General features: G+C 43.7%; 3 protein-coding genes across 6 annotated transcripts in view; 2 read left to right on the top strand and 1 right to left on the bottom strand.

Moving 5' to 3' along the window:
* The window catches only part of LOC128421728 (oocyte zinc finger protein XlCOF6-like), a 226,920-nt gene that overhangs the window by 31,575 nt on the left and 172,312 nt on the right, over positions 1-23,033 (top strand). Inside the window, exon 1 of one of the 2 annotated variants that reach the window (XM_053404882.1) lies at positions 10,784-10,919. The exons of the other annotated variant lie outside the window; for it this stretch is intronic. The gene's annotated coding sequence lies outside the window, so the exon portion shown is untranslated. Of the gene's footprint in view, positions 1-10,783; positions 10,920-23,033 lie in introns of those variants that run through there. 2 annotated transcript variants of the gene reach the window in all.
* Positions 1-23,033, bottom strand: part of LOC128421704 (zinc finger protein 271-like) — a 279,246-nt gene that overhangs the window by 234,265 nt on the left and 21,948 nt on the right. The gene's annotated exons all lie outside the window — the stretch shown is intronic.
* Positions 9,528-15,093, top strand: LOC128422435 (zinc finger protein 501-like). The gene is made up of 3 exons (XM_053406458.1): positions 9,528-9,629; positions 12,964-14,410; positions 15,023-15,093. Exons 2-3 carry the CDS (start codon positions 13,096-13,098, stop codon positions 15,091-15,093), a joined length of 1,386 nt encoding a protein of 461 aa, XP_053262433.1. The 5' UTR covers positions 9,528-9,629; positions 12,964-13,095.

The following is a 23,033-nucleotide window of genomic DNA, read 5'->3' as shown; positions in this document are numbered from 1 at the left end:
ATTAATCTTCACTTGTAGTTTTTCTAAGATATTAATTATATTCCTCGTATTGTCAGACAAGTGTCTGCCCGGGAGAAAACCCGCTTGATCTTTATGAATTTCTTCTGTTAACACCTTTTTTAATCTTCTAGCCAGAATGTCTGCAAATTTTTTTTAATCCACATTAAGCAGTGATATGGGGCGGTAGTTCTTAAGCTGCGTCTTTTCAGTCTCTGTTTTCGGTATAAGTGTGATATATGCTTCTTTCCACGACTCTGGTGCCTTTTTCCCTTCCGATATTTCATTACAGACTTCTGTTAAAGGTTGTTGTCAGAGCTGCCCGAGGTCCCAGCTCACAAAGGACCAACGCCGCTTCGTTGTTAAGTACGAAAGTCTTTATTGAAGTTCAGTTTCACTTTCACAGCCGCAGCATGCAGCCCTACGTCTCAAACTCTAGACCGCTGAAGCTCCGTCTGAATCTCCTCCCCCCAGACACCAGTTTAAGACTCTAGCCTTGCTCCACCTCTTCCTTTGCTCTCTCCTCCTCTGGTTCCGCCTGTCTGTCGGGGTCTCGCCCTTCCTAGACTCTTCTGACGCTGAGTCCCCTGAGTCTTCCCCCTCCCTCCGGCGGGCTTTAGGACCTGGTTCCCAATCCGGGTTTCCTGCTGTCTCGCGCGCCTGTACATTTGAACTTGGCGCGCGCGCCCAGCCGGCAACTTTCCTCCTGACCGTTGCACTGCTGCTGTCACTGCTTCCCCCTTCGGGGAGGCTAGCTGGAACTGACCTCCCCTCCGTTCCCCCACTCTCCGATGGAGGCGTGGTCAGCCCTGACTCATCTTCTCTCCCCGCTGGAGGAGACGCTGGTCCTGACACATGTGACTCTTCCCCCCCACTACGCTCTGGTGGGGAAGCTGGTCCTGATCCCCCGCTGCTGCTTTGGGAGTCTCCGCTGGCCCCCTGTTTCTGGTGCGTCCCCCCTGGGACCCCCCTTGCCCTGACCATCGGCGCCCCCTTCTGGGAATCTTCTGATTCGCTGGAGAAGCTCATGGAATCTCTCGGGTCACTGTCATACTCCCCCACGCTGCCCTCGGATTCTTCCCCTTCGCTCTCCATTTCCTCTCTCCCCTGTGCTTCTGCTCCTGAGCCCCTGACAGTTGTATTAACCATTCTTTCAAGGATCTGTATTATCTTGAAGTCAATCCATCCGGTCCTGGGGATTTACCCAATTGCATATTCTGGATGGCACCTTCTACTTCCTGTTCTGTTATTTTATAATTGAGCATTAACTTATTTTCCTGGGAAATTTTTTGTAGTCCAATAATTTTCAAAAATTTGTCAATGTCCATTTCTTTCTGCGTCTCCTGTGTATATAGTTTTTTAAAATACCTCTGGAAGCACTTTCTAATTTCCACTGGATTCTGAATATTCTTTCCTCCCACTTCTAAATTCGTAATAGTGTTAAGTTTCTGTCTTTTTTTCATTTGCCAAGCCAAGAGTTTTCCGCACTTGTTTGCCGATTCAAATGTCTTTTGTCTCATCTGTTTAATCTTCCATTCTATTTCCTGATTCATCATTTTCATATATTGTACTTGATATAACTTTATCTCTTTTAAAATCTCCTGCGACTTTGGTTTCACCCTCAGTTTCTTCTCTCCTTCCTTTATTTTTTCCAGGATTCTATCTTTTTTCTCATTTTGAGTTCTCTTCTTAATTGCATTCTGTTGTATCAAGAATCCTCTCATGACCGCTTTACTTGCATCCCAGATTACTCTTTTTTCCACAGTAGTGTTCATATTTATCTCGAAATAGTCTCTCAAGGTTTTTTGGGCCTTCTTGGTAAATTCTTCATTCCTAAACAAAGTATCATTCATCCTCCATCTAAAGGAACCAATTGGCGTCAATTTCATTTCCATCTTCACGGCATTATGGTCGGAGCAGGTTTGGGGGCAAATTTCCACTTTATTAATCTTCAGAGCCAGTCCTCTCGTTACCCAAATTTGGTCAATTCTTGTCCATGTCATTTTAGCCTCAGAGAAAAAGGTTCCCTCTCTTCCCAGGGGGTTCTTCGTTCTCCAAATATCAACTAAATCCATATTTTCAGTCATGTCAAAAACGGTTTTGGGTAGTCTTCCATCCTTGGTGACTACCTGTCTCTGTGCCTTGTCCATATTTGTAGACACCACACCATTCATATCTCCCATCAAAATCATATTGTAATCCATATAGTCCATCAGAGTCTCATGTAACTTCTTTAAAAATTCCGATTTTCCTTCATTTGGTGCATAAATACCTACTATCAAGAATTTTTCTCCTTGCGTTTGAATTTCAATTGCAACAAATCTTCCTTGATCATCTTTAAATATGAATTTTGGTGATAGGCTCTCCTTTGCGTAGAGGACCACTCCTCTTTTTTTGACTTTATCCGATGAAATAAATTCTTGGCCTAATCTTTTATTATTCAATAACTTCCTGTGTAGCCTTGTCACGTGTGTTTCTTGTAAACAAATCAAGTCCAAATGCTCTTTTTTCAATAAATGAAATACTCTCCGCCTTTTTTCAGGAGAGTTCAGTCCATTCACATTCCAACTCAAGACCTGCAGCGCCATCATGTGGTTACTTTGATACCCCCCCAACTGCCCCCAAAGCTTGCTCCTCTTCTGTTGGAAATGATGTTGGTACGTTCACTGGGGGGTCCAATCCAAAAGATAATGTTGATATGTCCAACGTTCCCCTGGTTGGTGATCTTCTCTCCAATCCTCTATCTGGTGATCTTCTGTCCAATGCTGTTGACTCTTTTCCAATTCCCTTCTGTAGGTCTTCTTCGTAATTAAGCAGAAACTTTATTTTATCTTCTACTTTCTTATTTTTATTTTCCTTCCTTTAAAACTGAAAGATAAGCCTTGAGGGAATTCCCACCTGAAGATAATTTTGTTCCTTCTCAACAGAGCAACCAAATCTCCAAAGTTGGACCTAAGGTCCAGAAGATGTTTTGGAATATCTTTAAATATTTCCACTCTGGATTGAAGTATTGCCCAAGGTCTTGTAGTAATGCCAGCCCAAAATTTTATCCCTCTCTTCTTTAGATTGGAGGGCAATCAAACAGTCTCTTATTCTGTTCTTCTCCTTCTTCCCTCCTCTTCCAAGTCTAAAGGCCCTCACAATTTTGAACTCCTCTTTTCCCAAATCCAAGTCCCAATGATCTGCAAATTCCTCCGTACGATAGTCTATCAAAGAGTCCTTTTCCAGTTCAGGTACAGCTCTGATCCTCAGGTTTGTCTGTTTTTCCTTGAGCTCAATCATAGAAAGCGCCAACTTGTGGTCCTCAAGTTGCTTCTGCAGGTCTGGAACTCTCTCTGTTTCCAGTTGAGTTACCTTCGCTTCCACAGCAACAACTTTTTCCTTGACTTCCTCTGCAATCTGTCGAGTTGAATTGGATTCCTGAATCAATTTCTCAAGAGTTTCTGTATTTGTATTAACTTTTTGTCCCAAACTATTTATACTTTGTGTGATCTAATTTTTTATTCATTTGTTCCAATGATTCATTTATCTTGCTTAATGCAAGCACCAAGGCCTCTTCTGATATCATTCCTTTTGATTTAGAGTGCGTTAAAACAGCCACAGATGGGGCAGGAGGGCCAGATGTAGAAGCTCTTCTCTGCCAAGACTTCCCAGACCTTGTTGTTTTGTCTTGAATTGGCGGATCTATGTTTTCTTTTCCATCTGCCATAACACTTAAGCCCTTCAAGGTCAGTTCCACAGTCCCAGAAGGGTACTCCTACTACCATCTCCCACTACCCTCCACTATATGAAGAAGTGTGCATGCAACACGAAAGCTTATACCTAGAACAAACTTAGTTGGTCCCTAAGGTGCTACTGCACTATTTTTGTTAATTTTTTACTTCAACTGTGTCAGACCAATATGGCTACCTACCATTAAGTACAGTTATCTCCTGCTTTTCAGTGTCACTTTAGGATAGTCAGAAGACAGGCACGAGATCAGGCAGCACATCATCATTATAAAGAACCATGTGGGTGGAGTGTTTCCCATTTGCCAGCTGCTTTCCTTCTGCTTCTCCTGCTCTCTCCCTGCAATGTGAGGCATGTAGACAGAGGTCCATCTCCAAGAACAGGAGCTTCCCTGAGCACCCATTCAGCTGACCCCAAGCACCAAGCCTTGTCACTAGTTCTCTGACTGACCAAGACCAGAGTCCACGGAAGAGATGAAGGCCTGGGTCTCCCAAAATAGTCCATATGGACCTCCTGAGGTCAGCGGGACTGTGCAGGTGATTCATGAAGATCTAGAGGTGGAAACGGGGGCAACCACTTGATTTGAAAGGCAGTCCCACAGGACAACAGTATTCCAAGATCATGCTGTGTTATTAAAGATGATTGAGGCTTATGTAAGTTTACTGATGCATTACTACCATTTGACATTATACCATTTTCATTTCCTAAAAATTGGGAACATGGGTAGGACATGGGAGAATGTAGGAGATGTTGAAATAAGAGAAGGTGCTAATGGCGGTTGATGTGTCCTTTTTTTTCTGTGTTCTCTTCCTTGAAACCCAAACAGGATTTTCTTTTGGCCCACTCTGAAAAAGGTGATGGAGAAGACAGAATTGCAGAGGACAGGGCACCTTTCGTTTCATTAGGAATAGCCATTAAAATGCGTGAAATGTGTAATATGCTTCACTGAATGAGCACACATAGTTCACATCAACGAACACAAAAAGGAAAGAAGACATTTAAAGGTATGGAGTGCGGAAACAGCTTCTGTTTCAATGCAAAACTTAGAACACACCAGCGGACTCACACAGAGAGAAAATGTTTTACGTGCAGGGAGTGTGGGAAGAACTTCAGTCAGAGTGGACACCTTAAATTGCACAAACGGACTCACACAGGGGTGAAACCATATAAATGTATCGAGTGTGAAAAGAGCTTTAGTGATAGTGGAAGCCTTAGGAAACATCAACGGACTCACACAGGGGAGAAACCATTTAAATGCATGGAGTGCGGAAAGAGCTTCAGTCAGAATGCAGACCTTTAAAAACATCAACGGACTCACACAGGGGAGAAACCATTTAAATGCATGGAGTGTGGAAAGGGCTTCAATCAGAGTGGAGAGCTTAGATCACATCAATGGACTCACACAGGGGAGAAACCATATGAATGTATGGAGTGTGGAAAGAGCTTTAATGAAAGTGGAAGCCTTAGAAGACATCAATGGACTCATACAGGCGAGAAACCATATAAATGCATCGAGTGTGGAAACAGCTTTAATAATAGTGGAAGCCTTAGAAGACATCAACGGACTCACACAGGGGAGAAACCATATAAATGTATCGAGTGCGAAAAGAGCTTTAGTGATAATGGAAGCCTTAGGAAACATCAACGGACTCACACAGGGGAGAAACCATTTAAATGCATTGAGTGTGGAAACAGCTTTAGTAAAAGTGGAAGCCTTAGACAACATCAATGGACTCATACAGGCGAGAAACCATTTCAATGTATCGAGTGTGGAAAGAGCTTTAGTAAAAGTGGAAACCTTAAACAACATCAACGGACTCACACAGGGGTGAAACCATTTAAATGTATGGAGTGCGGAAAGAGCTTCAGTCAGAATGGAAGTCTGAAATTACACCAACGGACTCATACAGGCGAGAAACCATATAAATGCATTGAGTGTGGAAACAGCTTTAGTAAAAGTGGAAGCCTTAGACAACATCACCGGACTCATACAGGCGAGAAACCATATAAATGCATTGAGTGTGGAAACAGCTTTAGTAAAAGTGGAAGCCTTAGACAACATCAACGGACTCATACAGGCGAGAAACCATTTCAATGTATCGAGTGTGGAAAGAGCTTTAGTAAAAGTGGAAGCCTTAGAAGACATCAACGGACTCATACAGGCGAGAAACCATATAAATGCATTGATTGTGGAAACAGCTTTAGTGATAGTGGAAGCCTTAGAAGACATCAACGGACTCACACAGGGGAGAAACCATATAAATGTATTGAGTGTGGAAACAGCTTTAGTAATAGTGGATACCTTAGACTACATCAACGGACTCACACGGGGAGAAACCATTTTAATGTATGGAGTGTGGAAAGAGCTTTAGTAACAGAGGATGCCTTAGAAGACATCAACAGACACACAGGGGAGAAACCATATAAATGTATGGAGTGTGGAAAGAGCTTCAGTCAGAATGGAAGGCTTAGAAATCATCAATGGACTCACACAGGGGAGAAATCATTTAAATGCGTGGAGTGTGGAAAGAGCTTTAGTGATAATGGAAACCTTAGAAATCATGAACGGATTCACACAGGGGAGAAACCATATAAATGTATTGATTGTGGAAAGAGATTTAGTGATAATGGAAACCTTAAAAAACACCAACGGTCTCACACAGGGATGAAACCATTTACAGTGGTGCCTCGCAAGACGAAATTAATCTGTTCCGCGAGTGTCTTCGTCTAGCGGTTTTTTTGTCTTGCGAAGCAACCCTATTAGCGGATTAGCGCTATTAGCGGTTTAGTGGCTATTAAAGGCTTAGCGGCTTAGTGGCTTAGCTGCTAAAAGGCTATTAGCGGCTTAGAAAAAGGGGGGGAAGCGGAAAAAAATCTCAAGACTCGCAAGACATTTTCGTCTTGCAAAGCAAGACCATAGGGAAATTCGTCCTGCGAAGCAACTCAAAAACAGAAAACCCTTTCGTCTAGCGGGTTTTCCGTCTTGCGAGGCATTCGTCTTGCGGGGCACCACTGTAAATGCATGGAGTGTGGAAAGAGCTTCAGTCAGAGTGGAGACCTTAGAAATCACCAATGGACTCACACAGGGGAGAAACCATATAAATGTATGGAGTGTGGAAAGAGCTTTAGGGTTAATGGACACCTTAGAGAACATCAACAGACTCACACAGGATAAACCATTTAAAGGTATGGACTGTAGAAGGAGCTTCAGTCAGAGTGGAACCCTTGATTTTTGTAAACAAATTCACACAAAAGACAAACCATATAAATATCAGGAAAGTAGATCGAGGTTCACTCTTAGTGGAAGTTCAAAATCAACAGACGTATGGACAGGAAGAACTTTAAGAGTTGAAACCCTTCACACGATCAACAAACTCAGAGAGGAGAAGCAGTTTAAATGAAAAGACTGCAAAAAGAATGGAGTAAATTTGTGACATACATTGAAAGTAATTGTAGAAATTTTATAGCTACAGTAGGTCTAACATAAACCTTGTGACGTGTACATAATTGGAACAGAAACTGTAAGAGTAGAAGTATACCAAGAAAACCGCAACAGGATAGGAAGGAAGTCGAGGCATGATCCAATGCAATGTAAATAAGATTCTCATTCTGGGGTTTGGGGAAGATAGTATATAGAGGAAACAGGGTTTGGTGAGCAGGAAGAGTCTGGGGCAGAGAGCAGTTCAGGCTCAGAGGGAGGAGAGGAGGGGGCCAGGAGACCCAGAGGAGGCCATCAGCTGAAGCTTCCAGGGAGACCCCCCTTCTGCTGCGACCAGCACATGCCTCTGAGTCTGGCAGTTAGAACTCTTAGAATGTGGGGATCCCATTTTTCAACCAAAGCCAAAACTAAAACAAAAACCCGCTAGCCTTTTCCCAGGTCTTTCCTGACCTGACAGTCGTTCGTCTTCTCTATGAAGGACTCTACAAAGTCCTTCTCCCTCTTTATCCCATGGGGTCCCAGCAACCTTTTCTGCCTCTAGGGAAAAGAGCCCTTTTCCACTGGACACCTGGCAGCCCAGTGCCAAATCCGGCTGCTCCAGAGAGAAGGGAAAGGAGCTGTAAACGCCCTTGCGCTCTGACGCGCACCAGTCACTTCCTCCCGGATCTTTGTGCTGCCGGTGCAGCTGCATTTAGGAGAAAAAGAGAAATTGGAAACCGAGCCCAAGTCCCTTGCTATCCAAAGTGGCCACTTGGACCAGCCTTGGGGCGTCTTCCTTGGGCAAAAAGAAATGTTTCAGATCTCAGGTTCCCCGACAGGGAATGAGAGCTTTGATTGGCGTTCTCCCCTTGCAGTTAATTGCCTCTCTAATTGCAGAACCCCAAGTCTCCCGTTCTCCCCTCCCCCTCCTCGCTACCTCTTGCCAGGAAGGCTGGGAGTGAAGACCGTAAGCAAAAGAGACAGCAAAGGATGAGAATCTGGGTTGCTGGGTGTTTCAGAGAATCCCGCCCACAATCTTCTCCATTCCTAGACTCACGTCCGCATGCGCTACTCCTGGCCATCCCGGGGTCTTTTACTAGATTAATTTATGGCCGGCTTGAGGCTGAAAATAAACTACCAAAAACCTAAATTACTGACAAAAAGCCTCACAATGGAAGGAAAAAAAGAACTTCAAGAAAAAACAGGTCTGGAAACTAAAAATAAGGTTAGATACCTAGGGATCTGGATTTCAAAAAAAGTTTAAATTTATCTTAGGATAATTCTAGTAAAGTATGGAAAGAAATTTTAAAAAATATGGAAACCTGGACCAAACTCCGTCTCTCGCTCTGGGGAAGAGTCTCGGTTGTGAAAATGAATATCCTCCCCAAAATGATTTTCTTATTCCAAACAAGGCCCATTTTAGGAGGAATGAATTGTTTTAAGGAGTGGAGAAGGGAAATATCTAGATTTATATGGAGTGGAAAGAAACCAAGAATTAAACACCAGTTATTAACAGATCAAAAGGAGAGAGGACGTTTTGCATTGCCAGATTTGGAATTCTACCATATGGCGGCAGGATTGGTTTGGATAAAAGACTGGATTACTCTAAAAGATACGGACCTATTAGACTTGGAAGGCCACAAGAATCTGTCTGGATGGCACTCTTCTTTAATATACGAAAAAGTGAAAGTCCACAGGGGATTTTTGAGCCATGTGATAAGGTAATCGTGATATAAAATCTGGAATAAATATAAAGGAATACTTGAGCCAAAAATACCCTTGTGGACATCACCAAGAGAAGCCAGGGCAGTAAGAAAAAGAAATATGAAAGCAGATTGGCCTACGTTAGGATTAATCCTAGAAATAGATAAAGACAAGCCTACATTGAAAAAATAGGATTAAATTAAAAATCACCTAATGGATTGATTACAATATTTTCAGTTACACCAAAGATTGGCCATGGATTTAAAGCAAGGAATTGCAAAACAAACATCTAAATTTGAAAGAGAATTAATTTTTATGAAAGGAAAAAATATTTCAAAAATCTATGATTACCTTTTGGAATGGGAAAGAAGAACCAGTCAAGGCAGTTATGGTGAAACAGGCACAGGATTTTGGACACAACATATATATGGATCAGTGGGAGAGATTGTGGAAGGTAGATATTAAATTCACAGCATGCTATAACCTTAGGGAGAACATCATGATGATGTTCTATAGATGGCATCGTACCCCCTTGAAACTAGCGAAAATGTATAACGGAGGGTCACCGACTTGCTGGATATGTAAAATAGATGTGGGGTCATACATGTGGTGGACTTGTGCAATCTTTAGGGAATTCTGGGATAATATCTATAATGATGATAGCCATTGCACAAATCTTCCCAGTCAAAGGACCCATTTTCATGATAGACAGTGCCTGGGGCTGGAGGCTCTACACACCGGGTTTGCCTGTGCAGGCCAAAGACTGCCAGTATTAGCACAGGTGAGGTTATGCCCCCCCCCCCCAGATTTACAGACTGTATATAAATGAGAAGTCATGAGTGGGATTATATTTTACAGCAACCCTGTGATTTTCTCCACCCATAACATTTCGTAAGCTGATATTGCAGTACGAATTCCAAATTAACTACAAAAAATCACATGATAATAATAATAGTTCAGTGGTACCTCGGGTTAAGAACTGAATTTGTTCTGCACGTCCGTTCTTAACCTGAAACTGTTCTTAACCTGAAGCACCACTTTAGCTAATGGGGCCTCCTGCTGCCGCCGTGCAATTTCTGTTCTCATCCTGAGGCAAAGTTCTTAACAAAAGGTACTATTTCTGGGTTAGCAGAGACTGACTGTAACCTGACTGTAACCTCTGTAACACGAGGTACCACTGTAGAAGTTATAGTATTCGTCTTTTCCCCCAGCCACTCTGGGCAGCTTACAGTACATATAGGTAAAGGTATAGGGACCCCTGACCCTTAGGTCCAGTCGTGGCTGACTTTGGGGTTGCGGCGCTCATCTCGCTTTATTGGCCGAGGGAGCCGGTGTGCAGCTTCCAAGTCATCTGGCCAGCATGACTAAGTCGCTTCTGGTGAGCCAGAGCAGGGAACGGAAACGCCGTTTACCTTCCCGACAGTACAGTACATATACAAGACAGTAAAACATCAAACATTACAAACCTCCTGATACAGCTGTCTTCTAAATGTCAGATGGTTGCCTACTTCCTTGCCCTCGGAAGGGAGGGCATTCCATGGGGCAGGAGGCCCTCTGCCTGGTTCCCTGGAACTTCACTTCTAACAGCAAGGGAACCAGCAGAAGACCCTCGGAGGAGGACCTCCCTGTCTGGACGGAGCGATGGGGGTGAAGATGCTCCTTTAGGTCCACAGGGCCAAGGCAGGGGCCAAAACAGCACTCAAATAAGAAACAGACAAGCAGAGTAGAGTAATAGCAGAATATGAAGTGGGAGCAGGCGCATTTCAATACTGTAATTTATATATAATTCAATGTCAGAGTAACCCTGGGACTAGATAACAAGCCTCCAGGTGGACGTGCCCCATCTGCCCTTCACTTTCCTCTTCTGCACGGGCACAATCTGCCTTCTGGACTGTGGGATTCACGGTTGTTCTCCTCCTCTCCATCCACCAGGGCTTGACTTCAGGTGCAGCAGAATTCCACAGCCCCCCAAGGATTTGAGACCCATCAGCTTTCCTCACCTGGTTTAGCCGGCCGGTTGAAGCCGTTGCTTGAACCCCTGTTGCATGCTGACAGCTTCTGGAAGCCACAGGTGAGAGCTGAGTGCAGGGGGGGGGGGGACCAAGGGTGGAAAAATGACCCCAGAAGGTGCAGGACATGTCCCCCACCAAAGGAACTACTGCTCCCCAACACCCCATGACATCTAGATTCAGGTAGGTAGCCGTATTGGTCTAACACAGTTGATATAAAAAATTAAAAAATAGTTCCGTAGCACCTTAGAGACCAACTATGATTGTTCTAGATATAAGCTTTTGTGTGCATGCACACTTCTTCAGATACACTGAAACAGATGTCACCAGACCCTTGTATATCATGGGAGGGTGGGGTGGGGTTTTTTTTCAGAAGGGTACTCCTACTACCATCTCCTTCTACCCTTCACTATATGAAGAAGTGTGCATGCACACAAAAGCTTATGCCTAGAACAAACTTAGTTGGTCCCTAAGTTGCTGTTGTTGTTGTTGTTGTTGTTTTTTAGTCGATTAGTCGTGTCGGCCTCTTCGTGACCCTGTCAGCCTGCCACCTGCATGCGTTGCTGCACTTAGCAGAGAAACACTCCCGGCAGCCAGCCATAAATTCCTTTCTTTATTTCCTTCTGACAAGATTACATGCAGAATAAACAAAGCGACCCGTCTCCCATGACGCGTTGCTCTAACTACTTTCTCTTTTCCCTCTCCTTCGAGACCAACAGAGCCAACGGCTCAGCCCCTTCCGTTTTCCCCTGTGACGTGGATCCCCCTCTCTCTGAAGCACCCCTTCCTCCCCAGACTCACTATCCTCTTCTCTGTCTTCTGAGGAGGACTCAGTACTGAGCAGTGGAGATCGTTCCCTGTCTCCTCTAATTCTTTCCTCCCTAGCTGCCTGCAGTTCCCTGACAGACCCCCTGGACCAGAGCACGCCAGGCCCTCCTGTCTTCCACTGCCTCCCGCAGTTTGGTCAAACTCATGCTGGTAGCTTCGAGAACACTGTCCCACCATCTCGTCCTCTGTCCTTCTCCTTGCGCCCTCCATCTTTCCCAACATCAGGGTCTTTTCCAGGAGGTCTTCTCTTCTCTTCAGGTGGCCAAAGTCTTGGAGCCTCAGCTTCAGGATCTGTCCTTCCAGTGAGCATTCAGGGCTCATTTCCTTAAGAATGGAGAGGTTTGATCTTCTTGCAGTCCATGGGACTCTCAAGAGTCTCCTCCAGCACCAGAATTCAAAAGCATCAATTCTTCGGCGTTCAGCCTTCTTTATGGTCCAGCTCTCACTTCCATACATCACTACTGGGAAAACCAGAGCTTGAACTATAAGGACCTTTCTTGGCAAGGTGATGTCTCTGCTTTTTAAGATGCTGTCTAGGTTTGTCATTGCTTTTCTCCCAAGACCCTAAGTTGCTACTGGACTATTTTTGTTAATTTTTTTACTTCAACTGTGTCAGACCAATATGTCTACCTACCATTAAGTACAGTTATCTCCTTGCCTTGAATATCCTGCTTTTCAGTGCCAGATTAGGATAGTCCTCTGTCAGAAGACAAGCACAGGATCAGGCAGCATTATAAAGAACCATTGGGGTGGGTGTGTCCGCCTGGGATTCCCACGTGCCATCTGCTTCTCCTGCTCTCTCCATGCAATGCAAGGCATGAGGACAGAGGTCCATCTCCAAGAACAGGAGCTTCCCTGATCACCCATTCAGCTGACCCCAAGCACCTAGCCTTGTCACTAGTTCTCTGACTGACCCAGACCACAGCACTGGAAGAGATGAAGGCCTGGGTCTCCCAAAATTGTCCATATCGACCTCCTGAGGTCAGCAGGACAGTGCAGGTGATTCATGAAGAACTAGAGGTGGAAACGGGGGCAACCACTTGATTTGAAAGGCAGTCCCACAGGACAACAGTATTCCAAGATTATGCTCTGTTATTAAAGATGATTGAGGATTATGAAAGATTGCTGATGCATTACTATCATTAGACATCATACCATTTTCATTTCCTAAAAATTGGGAACTTGGGTAGGACATGGGAGAAGGTAGGAGATGTTGAAATAAGAGAAGGTGCTAATGGCGGATGTATCCTTTTTTTGTGTCTGTTCTTTCTCCTGAAGCCCAAACAGGATTTCCTTTCTGCCCGCTCTGAAAAAGGGGATGCAGAAGACAGAATTGCAGGGGACAGGGCACCTTTTGTTTCATTAGGAATAGCCATTAAAATGTGTGAAATGTGGAAGATGCTTCACTGAATGAGCACACATAGTTCACATCAACAAACACAAAAAGGAAAGAACCCATTTAAAGGTATGGAGTGCGGAAAAAGCTTCTGTTTCAATGCAAAACTTAGAACACACCAGCTGACTCACACAGGGGAAGAACTATATTTATGTATGGAGTGTGGAAAGAGCTTTAATGATAGTGGAAGCCTTAGACAACATCAACTGACTCACACAGGGGAGAAACCATATGAATGTATGGAATGTGGAAAGAGCTTCAGTCAGAGTGGACACCTTAGACAACATCAACGGACTCACACAGGGGAGAAACCGTTTCAGTGTATGGAGTGTGAAAAGAGATTTAGTGATACTGGAAGCGTTAGAAGACATCAACAGACTCACACAGGGGTGAAACCATATAATTGTATGGAATGTGGAAAAAGCTTCAGTCAGAATGCAGACCTTAAAATACATCAACGAATTCACACAGGGGAGAAACCATTTAAATGCATAGAGTGTGGAAAGAGCTTCAGTCAGAGTCGAGACCTTAAATATCATCAACGGACTCACACAGGGGAGAAACCATATAAATGTATGGAGTGTGGAAAGAGCTTCAGACAGAGTGCACACCTTAGAAATCATCAACAGATTCACACAGGGGAGAAACCATATGAATGTATGGAGTGTGGAAAGAGCTTCAGTCAGAGTGGAGAGGTTAGATCACATCAACGGACTCACACAGGGGAGAAACCATTTACATGTGTGGAGTGTGGAAAGAGCTTCAGTTATAGTGGAAACCTTAGAAGACATCAATGGACTCACTCAGGGGAGAAACCATTTAAATGCATGGAGTGTGGAAAGAGCTTCAGTCAGAGTGGAGACCTTAAATATCATCAACGGACTCACACAGGGGAGAAACCATATGAATGTATGGAGTGTGGCAAGAGCTTTAATGAAAGTGGAAGCCTTAGAAGACATCAACGGACTCACACAGGGGAGAAACCATTTAAATGCATGGAGTGTGGAAAGAGCTTCAGTCAGAGTGCACACCTTAGAAATCATCAACGGATTCACACAGGGGAGAAACCATATGAATGTATGGAGTGTGGAAAGAGCTTTGGTCAGAGTGGAGAGCTTAGATCACATCAACGGACTCACACAGGGGAGAAACCATATAAATGTATGGAGTGTGGAAAGAGCTTTAATGAAAGTGGAAACCTTAGAAGACATCAACGGACTCACACAGGGGAGAAACCATATAAATGTATGGAGTGCAGAAAGACCTTTGGTGATAATGGAAAGCTTAGATCACATCAACGGACACACACAGGGGAGAAACCATTTCAATGTATGGATTACAGTAACTGCTTCACGAGGAGTGGAAATCTTAGAAAACATCAGCAGACACACAGGGGAGAAAGTATTTAAAGGTATGGACTGTGGAAGGAGCTTCAGTCAGAGTGGAACCCTTGATTTTTGTCAACAAACTCACACAAAAGACAAACCATCTAAATATCAGGAAAGTAGAAAGAGGTTCACTCTTAGTGGAAGTTCTGAATCAACAGACTTATGGACAGGAAGAACTTTAAGAGTTGAAATCCTTCAAACTATCAACAAACTCAGAGAGGAGAAGTAGTTTAAATGAAAAGATTGCAAAAAAGTGCTTTATTTATAATAGAGTGATCAAGGAACATCCCAGGACTCTCACATGGGAGAACCCATTTAGATGTATGGAGTGTGGGACGTCTTCCTCTCAGAGTCCACTCTGAGCAATGAACTCAGCAGGAAATCATTCCTAAAAGCATGAGGTATATGTGAAGTTCTGGTGTTTATATGTAAAACTGTCTAATAATGAAATAATGAAGGGAACATCTCACAATAGTGAGTATAATTTTAGATGTAAAGTACCTTTGGTTTTTGCACCAAACTCTGCCCCCCCCCCCACCGCATGATCTCCCAGCACTGGTTCTTCACCAGAACTTCATCGCTGCCTCCTGCCCTGCGCGGTCTGAAGAAAACTTGGAATACTGAAATTGAATGGGATATTTCCCCCCAAGCCTAATTTCAAGAGAGCAAAGGAGGGGTTGCAGGTACCAGGGAGGTCTCCTGGGGGGCCCACCTTCACTCATGAACCGCGGGACAATCTACTGCCATCAGCAAACTTTGCCCCCTCCCTGCTCCCTCCTAAGTCTAGATCATTTATGAACAAGTTGAAAAGCCACAGGTCCCAATACTGATCTTGAGGGGACTCCGCTTTCTTCTCCTCTCCATTCAGAGAACTGTCCGTTTACTCTCTTGGTGTTTCAGAAGGAGGGCTGCCTCCAACTGGGGAGGCAAATTTCTTCTAGGGGCACCTTTCCGGGTCCCCACGGTGCCCCCCAACCTGGCTCCACTCGGCCAGGGCAGCTGCATTTTGTTTCGCTGCAGGTGAGGCTGCCCCCTGCAGCGTGGGGTCTTAAAGGAACTTCATGGGGGGGGGGAATCAGCGAGAAGGAGCTTCTGGATCCTGTGCAGCCCCCCCGCCTGCTCCCTTCAGGTTTCCTGAGCCCCTCCCTTTTTCATCTCAAGGATTGGGGGTCCCGCACAGCCCTCAGGGCACCTAAGCATCGGGGGGGGAGCTATTTTGTTTCCTGAGGGCAGGAGTCACAATCCTGGCACACTGCAGGATGTCTGGGTTTTAGGTATGGGGTGAAAAAAGGTGGGGGGAGGTGGAAAAGAGGTGATAGGGGAAATATCCTGGGGTGTGGATTTTATTTTTAATCATTTTTATTGATTTTTCAAAAAAAAAACCCTGAGTGCTCGCTGAAAGGACAGATCCTGAAGCTGAGGCTCCAAGACTTTGGCCACCTCATGAGAAGAGAAGACTCCCTGGAAAAGACCCTGATGTTGGGAAAGATGGAGGGCGCAAGGAGAAGGGGACCACAGAGGACGAGATGGTGGGACAGTGTTCTCGAAGACTTCCGGGTTTGTGCCTCCAGTAATGGCGGAATTCCTCTGATCGGGATGTTACGGTAAAATCTGGGTGTGAGGCTGCTCTGCCACCCAGCTCGTCGGACTAAGTCTGCGGGTCCCTGCGGAAGAAAATGAGCTCAGCCGGAGACAGGAGCAAGCTGCAGAAGATCCACGTTTATTGCGCAACAGGTTCAAGGCGAGATTGAACCGCAAGAAAGGCGTGACATAAACTTTTGAAACTTCCCTCCATGCCCCAGAATACAGTGCAAAACACATCCCAGTTACATCATGAATACATTAAGAAGAGGTTGGGTTACACAGGATTAACATATGGAGGAGGGAGGGGGGAATATGCAGAGCTGGACATATGCGCAGACAAGCACTTCCTGATGAGAAGACAATGGTCCATGTACTGGCATTTCCTGGAGGAAAGGCTTGGCAGAGTGATTTGACAGGATTAGTGTCTTGACACCTTGCTTGAGGGATTATGGAGGACAGGGGAGGTGTGGTGGAGTCCTAGAGAAATTGAGCAAATTGGCACGTTGATTTTCTATGAATTTTATAGATTTTAGTCCCTTTTGACATTGACAATTGGAAATAAATTGATATATTGTAGCGAAGAAGAAGGTGAAGAAGACATGCCCCCCCTCCCTATCAGTCCCCCATTCGGAGATAGATTTGCATTAAAGTTCTGTAAGAACTTGCAAATCTTTTCTCCGCACCCTAAATCTCGGTGAAGGTAGGGGTGCCCTGTGAGTGGGAATAGGCTCTAATGGAAAAGGAGGTGGGTTGAGCAGGGCAGCAAAGGAGGGAGCAACACGGACCAATACAATGTACGTGTATGTTATATAGATATGCACTAAATAATAATTTGGTATCCACCGTACCAGATGTGTGGGTTTGTGCAAACCTGAAGGGGACTTACAAGCCATGCCTCTTAAGGTCATTTGCAAGTATAGTAGTGCAGATAGCTGGATATAGGATATCACATAAAAGAACACCTGTTGTATTTTGTTCAATAGTGGTCTATGCTTTACATTTAGTAGGAAGGTCCACTACTGACTGAAAAAAAATGCAGTTTGGTTTTTTTAGCTCCACCGTTTTTGTGTTCTCAGGTGCGAAGGTAGCTCTTCTGTGGTCTCACACCGACATGGTGTCACAGTAGTGGCAATCCCTGGTGAATCCACTTAGGGCTTTCATATTAACCATGTTGCCTGGCACTCACCACAGCTGGCACAGGTTTGGACACGTCATGAGAGAAATGTCTTTGCCTTGGCCATTCTATGGGATTTTATTATTATAGGCTCTGGTCTTGCAGTCATGGGAAGTTGCTCACTTGCACTTTAAGGACCAAAAGCTAATTGCAGCCTGGATACACTTGCCCAATTCAAACAGAGTCCAATTTGAATTTATCTTGCCCCATGGTTCTCAACTTTTCAAAACCAATATGTTAAAACAAAACCATACTTAAAAAGGGCACTTGTCCAAATGAGTCAATTTAACTCTATAAGGGATTATTCCTGCTAAACCAAAGCATATACACCTTCCTGAAGCTCCTCCTTGGTAAAGTGAGTTTTAGCACATTTTAAAATGGGTAGGGAAGTTGGCAGAGTGCCAGGTGAAACAACGAAATGTGGTTATAAATTTATCTAATTCTAAACATTGGACTACATAATAGCCTGGTCTGTTAAAAAGCATAAAATGTATGAGAATCCTCCACTGGGATGTAAGGAATAAGACATTAAACAAAAAACAATTACACACAAAAATAGCCCCCCCCCCATTTGTGGAAATAACACACTGTCAGACACATTTCAACATTCCTACGTAATAACACATAATACAAAACAAACTAATTAAGTATCAGTTGCATATCTTGAGACAATTGTGATATTTTTACGCATGTATCTTCTTAATGCCGGAGCACAGTCTTGAGGTTCAAAAGTGAGAAAATGTCCTTGCAATTCAACTCCACCCCCCTTTGTCAGGCCCACTCCCCCGGCAGTCTATATCCTTTGAAAGAGATAGCTGTGGCCACTTTGAAAACTTTGGTGTCTGTTGTTGTTGCAGGTCTTGTGGTGGCGAAGCTTTTCATTGGATCTGTAGTAACACATTTGTAGAAGTGATATCCTGTAAGGGGCAGGGTTTTGGGGACTTAAAAGACAGAGTTAGAAAAGGGAAGGGGCGAAAGGCAAAAGGATGTCCTTCAGTTTCCGTGGGAAGCTGCAAATAATAAAAATCTTAGCGGATTAAGCATTTTATTCATTTCAATATTATTATTACATTTCCATATAATTACTGTTATTATCTGCTAAGTTGGTTTGCTTTCCTTCACCTTGGTTTTTTTTCTTTCCCCTTCCATATTATTAAATTAAAAAAAATTACTCCACATGTAGAGAAAGAGAACTGTAAAAAATACAAGGTTAAAATAATAATAACACACACACACACACACACACACACACACACACACACAATGACCTATGAGGAACCAAAAATAAATAAATGCTAAGACACACAATTTTAAGAAACCTGAAGTAACAATGAAAATAAAAGAGTGTTTCTTGATGTGACAATATCGGCTAGGATGTTAATAGCAAAATACTGGGAAATGACTTAATACCAAGAAAAAATGAATGGCAATTTAAAGTTGTGCAAGTACCTTGAACTAGCCAAAATGACAGAATTAATAAGAAATGCTCAGGCAAAAGGTAAACAAATACCATTCCACAAACAATGTTTGGTTGTGCTTCTATTAATTTCATAGACATCATGGAAAAACGGATTAAATAAATGAAAACAGATTATTTGTAACTTAAAAGTGTCAAAGCCACAAAGAGATGGAAGTCACTAATATAGCAGGGATTCAGACTTGTTTCACAGAACAGAAAGAAAGTTGCTGTGGGAGAAAAGAAGGGACAAACACTTTGTTATGGGGGTTCACATATCCTATTAAAAGGGGAAATTATTTCATGTGAGAAGCCTGTCAGGAAATGCTGTTCCTAAAATGCACACAAACAAAGTCTGTGATTTAAATCCCATTGAGGGAGGGGAATGCTTTGATATTTACCTGTGAAAAGAATTTGGCATGTTAAGATTTGAAACTTGGCAACCTCTTGACTTTGATGGTCCAGTACTTAACCCTTTTGTCTTCCGTAGCCCCTGGAGCAAAGGACACATTAAGGGTGATTTCCCTCAGTGGTTCCAAGTTTTACATAAGGAAATTTGGATAAGTTTCTCCCTGCAGCCCAAGCTCTCCAAACCTCCTCTCCCCCCCTACAGTTCCCCCTCCTTCCTCTCTCTCTCTCTTTTTTCTTTTCCTTTTTTTTAGCTGATCTAGCCTCTGTGCATGTGCAGAGTTCATGTCTCAGCAAACCTTTTATATTATTGAAAATGTTGAATCTTTTGGCTAAATTACCATTTGAATAAAGGAAATGAAGGGTAAGGAGTAGATTTTTAAAAATAGGGTTAGATGACACTCGGGTCCATCCTTCCGCCGGCGACGGGCTCGCTCTTCCCCACCTACCTAATTAAATTTTTTTATAAAAAAAAAAAATAGGGTTAGATTTAAAACAAAAAAAGAAACTCTGCAATTCAAGCATTTACCAAAGCTAGAAATTTTCTAAGGGATCATGTTTCCTGCAGCCCAAGCAAGGGAGTGCTTCCTTTATTTACAGGAAAGGGCTATCATTTTGTGTGATTTCCCTCTGGTCATTCGCGGAACAATGCCACGCCCTTATATATGGGGGAAAATGGCCAGAGAGTCAGAATTCATAGGATTTTTTAACATTCTCAGCCTTACCATTTGCAGACAAAAAAATTTTTCCTGCCCTTTATTTACAGGATTGGTCAAGGCTCATATGTATTTGTATGTGCTTAAACCTTGAGTAGACTTTTAAGTCTGATTTTTAAATAGTAGACAAAATGATAAACACTGTAATCACTCAGATGCTTGATATTACCAGTTGTGCTTCAAAACATCACAGCTTCACCTCTCACCTTTTAAAACTAAAGAGCAAAGCTAGGCTGAATTTCAACTCCATCACCACACCAGAATTTAAGAATTACTCTCCAATGCTTGCGGACACATGTCCTTCCACACAGCCACAAATTGGGAGAGTTGAAAGGGACCCTGGGGTCATCTAGTCCAACCTTCCAAAATATAGGGTTCACAGCAAGATTTCACAGCAAGATTTGTACTACCAAAGAGACACACACATACTTATGTACACAGGCACTACTGGGGAAGAGAGCACAATCAATGCTCCTATCATGTACTAAGGAAGAGGAAAATAAAAGTATCCAGCTTTATACAGAACCCTTTTAGCAGATCTTGAAGCTAGTTTGAGTGAGAGTTTACTTCCTTAGAGTAAAGAGTGCAAGTTCCTAGAGAACTGATCTTAAAGGAAGAACAGTTTTCCTAAGATAAGATAGGAAGAGAATCTGGGAAAGAATATTTTATAAGCATAGGGTTATTTCAGTTGATATAACCACTGACAAATAATAAAAACAGTCCTGGATTTGATTTAAAGGGGATACAAAAGTTAGTAATGTTTCTGAACTTGCATAGGAATAGTACGCCTAATTAAGATTTTTTTAAAAATAACGATACATAGGAAAGTGAGATGTTGGGTACTTTTAGCAAAAAAGTGCCCCCCTCCCTTGTTGAAGGAAGCTTACTCGGGAGTAAATTCACTCGGCATGGAAGTAAGAAGTGGGGGGGGGACCTGAAAGAGACTGAAACAAGTGGGGGAGGCATTTTCCAATAAGAAGCCAGGAAGCCCTGGCTGATCTTAGAGACTGATATCAGGACTGGACTCTATAGATAGACAATTGTTGTCTATCGAAGCTTCTACCTTTTATTAACAATTTTCTTAGAAGGAACACCTATTTTCATAGGCATGTGCTTAACGAAATACATACACTGCATTTTAGCTTGAGAGAGCAGTTGGCTCAACTAGGCTTTTGCAGCAGAAACATTAGTTTCTTCACAGCGCATTTCAAAATACTGGAAAAAAGACTGGAACACGGATGTAGAATCACAAACTCAAAGGTTGCAACATAACATTATCTACCATCAACTTAAAATCATACTCCTCACTTAAGCTACTCGGAGGAAGACTCTTTGGAGCCTCTCTCAAATAACAAAACATTTGCACCCTTCATTCTCATTTTGTTTTTGTTTTTTTCCTGTTTTAAGATTGATAAGGTCCAGCATGGCTTCCTTAGATTTGAAATTTTGAAGCAAGCTTGTAGTTTAAACTATGCACACTTGAGAAAGGCAGTCTGTCAGAGACAGAAGGAACAGACAACACACATAACAGACAACATGTAAACATACATATTCTCATATATGTATTAACAGACAACACACATAACAGACAACATGTAAACATATATATTCTCCTCCTTTAGTTGGTTATTGCAAGGAGTTAGGCCGCTTCCTTGGGCTTCATTAAGTGAAATTAGTAGGAAGGTCCCACATGGTTTTATGAGCCTCCTTGCCTCTTCAAACACACCACCAGTTAATCAAACTGGCAGGGCTCACAACGCTTGGTTGACTGGGTACCCCTTTATATATGCATGCGTTGCTGTTGTTGCTTTTTTGTTGTTTTTCTTTTTTTGGGTGTCTGGGATAGAGAAGGGAGAAAGAGAGGGGTTGATTAGGATTTGGGTAACTTGTACAGGGGGCTATTTAGGGTTTTCCTTTTCCTTGTTGATTCGCAACTTCCTAGTGGTTTATTGAGCTCTAGCTATCCGGTTACCTCTCATTCCTTTCCTTATTTCCTATTCCAAATCTTGGGGTTCCTTTCCACTCTGCCAAATCCTGCCCAATTCCTCATGGGCTATCCCTCCTGGCAACCTCCTACCTATCGTCACAATCTCAGGAAAAGGGGCCCTACTGAATGCCCGCGCCGTGCGGTGCCAGATCGGGTGATCCCTGGATAGTTTTGAACCGAAAATCCCCCTTGCTTTTGGAAGCGGGCTCACGCACGATACACGTGTTACGTGGCACCGACCAGTGCGGCTGGGATTGAGACAGAAAGCCAGACCCCTTCCTGCCCCCTCTGTAAGGGCGCTCGGGAAGTTCGGAAAGAGAGCTCCAACCCCTTGCTTTCAACTGAGATGCCCGTTGCGGAGAGTCGGCTGTCTTTCAAGTTGGCTCTCTCCGTCTTACTTTCGGGCTCCCAATTGGTGCGGCTGGCTGGAGATTTTTAAGAGAAAGAGATAGAGCTCAGAACCCCCCTTTCAGGCTGAGCAGCGGTCCACGGTCTCCCTCACTAACCGGACCAAGAGAAAGGTAAGAAGGAGCGATAGAGAGGAGGGCAGAGAATTCAGTTGCCAGGAGATTTCCACCCCCTTTCCACCAGTGCACTGGATTTTTCCTTTTCCTTATACTCACGCGTCTTCTATGATGATCCCGGGATTGATGAATAAGCCGACTGGATCCCTCTTTGCTCCCCGGCTGAACTCCTGGGGCTTTCGATTACCGCCTGGAAGATGGCCGGGGGTCCAAAGGATCTTCCCAGGCAAAATGGCCCGGTTCCGGCTGAAGATTTCAGGGCCGCCGGTCAGCAACACGGGAGAACCCCAAAGCCCCACTTTGGGCGCCATCTGTTACGGTAAAATCTGGGTGTGAGGCTGCTCTGCCACCCAGCTCGTCGGACTAAGTCCGCGGGTCCCTGCGGAGGAAAATGAGCTCAGCCAGAGACAGGAGCAAGCTGCAGAAGATCCAAGTTTATTGCGCAACAGTTTCAAGGCGAGATTGAACAGCGAGAAAGGGGTGACATAAACTTTTGAAACTTCCCTCCATGCCCCAGAATACAGGGCAAAACACATCCCAGTTACATCATGAATACATTAAGAAGAGGTTGGGTTACACAGATTACATCATGAATACATTAAGAAGAGGTTGGGTTACACAGGATTAACATATGGAGGAGAGAGGGGGGAATATGCAGAGCTGGAGATATGCGCAGATAAGCGCATCCTGAATACCGGTGATGAGAAGACAATGG

This window comes from Podarcis raffonei, chromosome 10 (genome assembly GCF_027172205.1).
Source record: "Podarcis raffonei isolate rPodRaf1 chromosome 10, rPodRaf1.pri, whole genome shotgun sequence".
Classification (NCBI taxonomy): domain Eukaryota; kingdom Metazoa; phylum Chordata; class Lepidosauria; order Squamata; family Lacertidae; genus Podarcis; species Podarcis raffonei.
The sequence above is the reverse complement of the archived record's forward strand: the minus strand, read 5'-3'. Positions and strand labels throughout refer to the sequence as shown.

Coding starts and splice junctions, on each gene's coding strand:
- LOC128422435 (XM_053406458.1), top strand. CDS start 13,096: ATGAGCACACATAGTTCACATCAACAAACACAAAAAGGAAAGAACCCA. Junction 14,411..15,022: donor AGGGGAGAAACCATTTCAAT/GTATGGATTACA, acceptor ATGATCTCCCAG/CACTGGTTCTTCACCAGAAC.